General features: G+C 33.5%; 1 protein-coding gene across 3 annotated transcripts in view; it reads left to right on the top strand.

Annotated features, from left to right (window-relative positions):
• LOC107618733 overlaps positions 1–6,496 on the top strand; it is a 7,900-nt gene extending 1,404 nt beyond the window's left edge. Inside the window, exons 4-10 of one of the 3 annotated variants that reach the window (XM_016320873.2) lie at positions 237–816; positions 935–1,573; positions 2,008–2,448; positions 2,675–2,869; positions 3,083–3,139; positions 3,688–3,750; positions 4,049–6,496. In XM_016320873.2, the coding sequence (XP_016176359.1) occupies positions 237–816; positions 935–1,573; positions 2,008–2,448; positions 2,675–2,869; positions 3,083–3,139; positions 3,688–3,750; positions 4,049–4,132 (2,059 nt within the window). In that variant the 3' untranslated portion in view covers positions 4,133–6,496. Of the gene's footprint in view, positions 1–173; positions 817–934; positions 1,574–2,007; positions 2,449–2,674; positions 2,870–3,082; positions 3,140–3,687; positions 3,751–4,048 lie in introns of all 3 variants that reach the window. The other 2 variants (XM_021111150.1, XM_021111151.1) reach the window with 2 other exon arrangements.

Raw genomic sequence — 7,258 nt, 5'->3', positions numbered from 1 at the left:
TGATTTTCTGATCTCTGGAGTAGGTTTACCTTTGGCATATTTACATTGGCAAATTACATAACTATATGAGTTGCTTTATTCTTGTTGATGATATATACTGATTTGGTTTAGCTCTTTATCTGAAACATGGATGGTTCATTTATTATGTGGAGACGTTAACTTGATGGATGCAGTTTATGGATTTTTAGGTTTTTGTCACGTATGGTGCTTCATGACTAATGTTGAGCTTTCATTAGGGATATCTCACAAAGAGGTTTGGCATGCCAAGTTTTGACATTGAAATTTTCACATTTCCGTAAGCTGAACTTGGTGGGGGAGTTCATGCACTTGCACACCCTTAATCTTGATTTCAGTTCTTCGCTTACCAGTTTCCGAGAGGAATGCTTTAATTGCATGCCCCGTCTAATGTGCCTCTCGATGTGTGAGACACGGATTACAAATCTATGGACAACTGTTGCAGCTCTCTCTAAGCTTCCTTCTTTGATTGAACTAAGGTTTCAGTATTGGCAGTGTTGCAATGATGCTGGAATATCTCTTCTCTCAACCAGTGGGAAGTCAGATGACACTGCAGATTGTAGCCTTCTAAATAAAGCTCCATTTGTTGGTGAATTATGCACTGAAACAAGGGAACTGACAGAACCTAACCTAAGTGCTGAAGATCCATTGATAAGTTTTTATTCCTTTGATGAAAATATTCAAAGCATGGTTGAAGATTCATCAGATGATAGTGAAGATGACTTTACTAACCACAATCATAGATCCTGGCAGTCAGATAGCTTTTCGGGGTGGAATTTACAACTACCTTTTCAGAATGAGGTATCCATAAAATGATTACTGTCAAAATGCATAAAGAGCCCCTTTATTATATAGTTTCTGATGTCTGCATTACTAAAGCTATTACTTCAAAATCGTTCTTCATCTTTAATTTTGGCAGTTCATGTTACAAAATGAAGATGGAGCAGAGTCATCACAAGGTTCCTTTTCATGGAATATTGCCGATGTTTCTATGAAGTATATGTCTTGTCATACATCACCAATATGCTATGAGAAACATTATAGAGAATTCATGATAGCTTCACTACCAAATTTGAAAATTTTAGATAATCTGCCTATCAGAAAAATTGACAGGGAAAGGGCTAGTGAAATAGTTCCTCAACACTTTGAATACCTTCCATATAAACGGAAGCACAAACAGAGTGTTGTAAGTATCTTACAAACACGGGAAATAAAATCTAGCCACAATAAAGTGCATACTTCTAAGTCTCTGCCATCATATCCTTCTGGAAATTCTCAATATTTTTATACTAGATCACTTTCTGCGGCTAAAATGGGGTCTTCAACTTGGCCTTCCTTGCATCCCCTTTCTCTGTCAGAATGTAATTTGGACAGGAGCTTACGTCCAAGGCAGTTTGAGTACCATCCATCTGACTCCAGCTTGATGGTCTTTGGAACTCTAGATGGTGAAGTAGTTGTCATCAACCATGAGAATCAACATGTTGTGAGTTATATCCCATCACTTGGAGCAATGAATAGTGTCTTGGGTCTTTGTTGGCTCAAGAAATACCCTTCTAAGGTATGTGCTTATTGTATGGAAAATTATTATGCATATTATCTAGTAGCAGCTACATCATGTAACAGAATGTTGACTGTCATTTAACAAGCCTGATAGGATTTGGCGTGATTGTATATTTTTATGCCTAATTATATGAGACCTGATAAAAGTTTTAATATTATAGTGTTTGAATGTTACTATATTGAGATATTGTGTTACAAATATGCATATACTTATATTAAAAGTATAAAACTAGTAAAACGGAAATTACAAATAAATATATAATTTCTGTTTAACATTATCGTTATGGCAGTAAGGATTACTCGTTATAAGTTATAACATGTATTAATCGAGTGAGCTATCCATTACTTTTAGTTAGTCTTAGATAATATGCCAATCATGTGTTTTTTGTTTGAATGGGAATGATGTTGATGTCTTTCCTTGTTGTATGTCAGCTTATAGCAGGTTCCGACAATGGTTCTTTGAAATTGTATAACATCCACCAGACACCTAAAACAACAACTAGCGTATATGGAAATTCTAGTGGTGTTACATTTGATGAATTTGACCAGTTGACATCTGTTCATGTTAATGCCTCGGATGAACTATTCCTTGCAAGTGGTTACTCAAGGAATGTTGCTCTGTATGACATCAACATTGGAAAGCGCTTACAAGTTTTCACTGATATGCATCATGGGCATATTAATGTTGTCAAATTTGCAAATCATTCCCCGTCAATTTTCGCTACTTCCTCGTTTGATCATGATGTCAAGATGTGGGACTTGAGACAGAAACCAATACATCCTTGCTTCACTGCTTCAAGCTCTAGAGGAAATGTGATGGTTTGCTTTTCTCCAGATGACCAATATATTCTTGCATCAGCAGTTGATAATGAGGTAACTTTTACTTATTTAGCATGGTTAGATACTCTGTATTGCATATGATTTTACTTGGATAGGTTATGCATACCACTTGAAATCCACTTCAGCTTTAATAAAGTATAAACCGTTGGTTTCTATGTACAGAAGTTTTAAATGACTGTCCATATGCTTGTCGCTTTTTCATTTGGGAAAAATTATTTTGTAATAAATATTTTAATTAGACGATTGTTAATTTTTGCAGGTTAGACAACTTTTGGCTGTTGATGGTAGGCTTCACTTGGTTTTTGATATTGCTTCCACTGGAAGTTCCCAGAACTACACCCGTTCATATTACATGAATGGGAGGGACTACATTATAAGTGGGAGTTGTGATGAACATGCTGTTCGTATTTGCTGTGCTCAAACAGGGAGACGCTTGAGAGATATATCACTTGAGGTATATCTATCTTCAAATGAGTGTGCTGCTTTGCTGGGCCATTTATGAAGCTAACATTCACTTTCCAACCTTATGTGTTTACGTCTCTCCTATTTCTCATGCCAAACAAGAAATGTGTTAAGCTAGCAATGAGATGCACAGAAATGACTAACCAATGTGCATGTTTTATTGAATATTCTTCCATTTTGTACTAATCATTTACTTTCTATGCAGGGAAGAAGCTTAGGAAGTTCCATGTTTGTTCAATCTTTGAGGGGTGATCCTTTCAGGGTAGGTTCTGTTTTTCTTATACCTGTTGATTGTCATGGTTATGCCGAAGTGATCTTGTCATGCCACAGTAGTTCAATAGTTCAGTCATTCATATTTGTAATGTAATTTTTTCTCCTGTGTTTCCCATGTGTGATCTCTTCAGGTATCTCTTTTATACATTCAATAAGTGCCTTGAAGTTTTTGTTGGATGTCTTCTGTTTCATGAAATTCCATTAAGGCATGATTATTGCAATTATTGTTTTATTGAATTTATGCATGTCATCATTTTTTGTTTTCTTAACTATTATTCTTGTGAACAAAAATGTTAAGGTTCTTTTAAGGTTGCTTTCTGTGTGATTAGCAACTTCTTATAAGATTCCTAGGATTGAACTGCAAGGCATTGTAAATGTTGTGCTGAAAAATCAGGAAGTAGTTATTTTATATTTTTGCGAACTAACTCATGTTATACAAGTTTTCTTTTTCTATTGTTATTATCAAATAGGATATGGTACCACAGTGTATTGTTAATTTGAATTTTCCTTGTTTCTCTTACTTAATGATGAATGCAGGACTTCAATATGAGTGTGTTAGCGGCCTACATGCGCCCAGGCTCCAAGTCTGAGATTGTCAAGGTTTGTCCCTTGTTTTCTTAAAGTGCATGTGATTATGAAGATGTATTTGTACTTCAATAATTTAGATATTTCTCCATTTTCTTTTACCGTTAGATAGATAGTAAAGTGTTATTCTTTTCCTTATTATTTTTGAGTCATTTTTGTTACTTCCCAAACTGAGGTAATTGCCTTCTTGTTCATTATACCATTTTAAGATTCAAAAGGTGGAGAAAGGAAATATTCACTTTGGTAATTGGGACTTGGGAGAAACAATTTTCTTATAATTTTCACCCCTTTTTTTAATTGTCAATGTTTGCAGATTAACCTTCTAGCATCTGTTGACCATACCAAGGATGATTTTGATGAGCAACGCCCTTTTGCATTCCAAAGTATGGGAGCTTGATATTGGTTACAAGGCAGTAAGTTTTGCGTTCTCGCAATGTAACTATCCAGCTAGTGTAAATTCAAACTTCCTCCTCCTCCTCCTTGTAAATCTTGTATTGACTATAGTTGCTTGCAGATATGACGCGAGGGTTTAAGTTCTTATGCCATTGTTAGATGTCCTTAGAACCTAGGATATGTTGGGAATAATTTAATTTCATTAAGTTCCAAAGTGGTCCTTCAGATTGGTCCCATGCATTAAAATAGTCATCGAAATCCCAATTACACCAATTTGGTCCCTAATATTGGCAAAAGTATAACATGTTAACCCCTCAAGTTTTTCCGAAGTGACTCCTCATGAGACTATGGACTAACGCAGTGCATTTTTGCCTATATCAAAAATGAAATTGGTGCAACTGAGATCTCGTAGTCTAGTTTAATCCACACGGCTAATCTCAAGAACTATTTTGGAGTTTAAGTCATAGTTTTATATATGAAGCTCGTCTACAACATACAAAATTTAATTGATTAAATTTTATCCTTTACTTTGACCTACTAATTAAATACATACATCACAAAGAAAAAAAATTGAGTGAAATTGAGTAACTGATAAATGGATTGGTTGGAATTTTAAGTATGGGCAATTTAGTGTCATGTTATTTAAGTTTAAATTATGTACATAATGCCAAGGGGAGTCTTAGAGTAAGGGTTGAATATTCTCTGTGTGATTTTAAAGTTATGGGTTTAAACTGTGGAAACAGTTACTGATTATATCAGGTTCAATTACATATATTACACTCTTTGGGGTGCAACTCTTTCTTAGATTCTATATTAACATAATATTTGTATGCCAGATTTTTTTTTTAAAAAAAATAAAGGACATAATGCATAATTGGGAAGAGATATAGACATCCTATTGTCTTAACATTTTGAATTAGGAGGTGATATTTGGTGTAATTTGTGATTTTTAGCTTGAATGCTGTATAACTGTTAGCTATTTTATTTGTTGTTAATTTTTCTGCTGCTTTGCCATACATTGAAATCCCATGTTTACGTGGGAAGTACAACTGTTGCCAGAGAGTGGAGATTCCAAACTAAATCCCCAAATAGTTCCTTAGATTCACAGCTTTTTTTATTTTGGGCTTTTAAATTCAAAATTTAGTATATTGGTCTTCAAAATTCACTTTTGGGTACCATATTAGTCTTTAGAACTTTTCTAGCATTGAGTCAGCGAATGAAGTATTGAGTTGGCTTTAACTCGCCACGTTGAACATGGTTACACGGTGTTGTTTTGTTTTGGCGGTTAAACAAGACAAAAATAAAAAGATAAAGAAGAATTTATATGATGTGCCAATCGATTTTATCTCCTCTCATTCTTCAAAATGACCTTGTTTTTGTCTTGTTTAAACACTAAAACAAAACGATATTATTTAGTCATGTGTCTAATGTGGCAAGTTAGAACTAGCTTAACATTCCGTTCGTCGACTCAATGTTGAAAAGGATCCCAGGACCAATATGGTGTTTAGAGCTAGATCTCGAGAATCAGTATAATAAATTTTAAATTTAAAAAATTAAAATAATAAAAACTGCAAATCTCAAAGACTACTGTGGAGTTAGCCGAAAATTCCAACTTGTAGACGCAACTATTGTTCAACCGGAGGTCTATATTTGTGGGAAATACACTACGGTTTCTAAGCTTCTTCAATGGCCCTGCATTCTCTATTACTGTAATAAATAATAATAATAATAAAGTTTCATGTGTGAGCTGTATGGCTCTAATACACAAGTGTTAAATGAATTTGTGCTGTAGGGACAACAAGTGGTCACTTTTATTTATTGTTGTTAATGCAAAACAGGAAGTGCTAAAGCCTAAAATATGTGCAATTCTTGCTTTTGTTCAAAGGTGTTTCAAAGTTGTGAGAGATCATACTACTTTATTGCTTAGTCAGGGAAACCCATGTGCGCTTGTGATGGTTTCTAGATTTTTCGTTATGTTATCTTGAGATGACTGGTGTTTGTATTGTGAAGGTATATCTAGATATAGGATATCATTATTTTGCTTTAAACAATTGAAGGAAAAAATATTACAAGATGAAAGATCCTGAAAAAGTTGGTAAGTAATTGAGTGAGAATGAAGCGGAAGAGGACAAAAGGGAAAGGAAGGGAGCAGAAGGGTTCGTAGGTGCAGAAAACGCGTGGGCAGTTCATTAACCATCGCAGGCTGTCTCCTCTTGCTTAATACAATCCACCGCCTCATTGTAATATTTATTGTATCATCCATGAAGCGCCAACTACTCCTGCTTTCTCCAGAATCTTTATATTTCATTGCTATAGATAAATAATTAAATATATATGAATATGAATGTATTGTCTAATTTATTTCGAAGGTGTGTTTCATATTAAGCATGCATGGTTCTCTATACATATCATAACTTGTGGATTGTTTTTGAAATCTTCAATATTTTCAACTTTTTAATCATTTTTTGTATTTTATTTATTTATTAGCATAGTATTATTATATTGATCAAGCTGAGTTTAAACTAACTAATTAAATTCAGTTGGTGATACTGCACACCTTTAGAAATAATTGTAAATTGACTATAATCCGAAAGAGAAAGTATAGGGAGTCAATAGAATAGTTGTATAATAAGTACAATAGATGTTTAAAGATGTTCGATTCAGTATTAGAGATATAATCATTAGTGTTACTTTTTTCCATTAGCTTAAATTTTTGGGATAAGTGGTTTCATGACATGGTATAGATGATGTTCATTTTTTAACTCTTGGACCAAATAAATAGTCCATTCTACACATTATACAAATATTCCATTGGCTCTCTAGCAGAACTCGAAAGAGAACATGATATTTTTAAGTTATGAAAATTGTTTAGGTAACTTTTAATCATTGGATTGTACAAAATGATCTCCTGAACGATTTTTTTTTTAAATTATGCTTCTACTATTTGCCAAGGTTTTATCTATTGTTAATGAAAATAAACTAATTTTTTTCATAAAAAAGGGTTTTAATTTGAAATTGCTCTCATTTTTGTAAGGTAGAGATTAAAATATATATGATTCAAAGTATTAAAAAAAGAATTAAAGTAAACTTTTTCCTTTTTTTTTTCTTTTTGGGCTAATAAGAAATAATG

The sequence above is a fragment of the Arachis ipaensis genome, chromosome B09, assembly GCF_000816755.2.
Source record: "Arachis ipaensis cultivar K30076 chromosome B09, Araip1.1, whole genome shotgun sequence".
NCBI lineage: Eukaryota > Viridiplantae > Streptophyta > Magnoliopsida > Fabales > Fabaceae > Arachis > Arachis ipaensis.
Note: the sequence above shows the minus strand (reverse complement) of the source record. Positions and strands in the feature narration are given on the sequence as shown.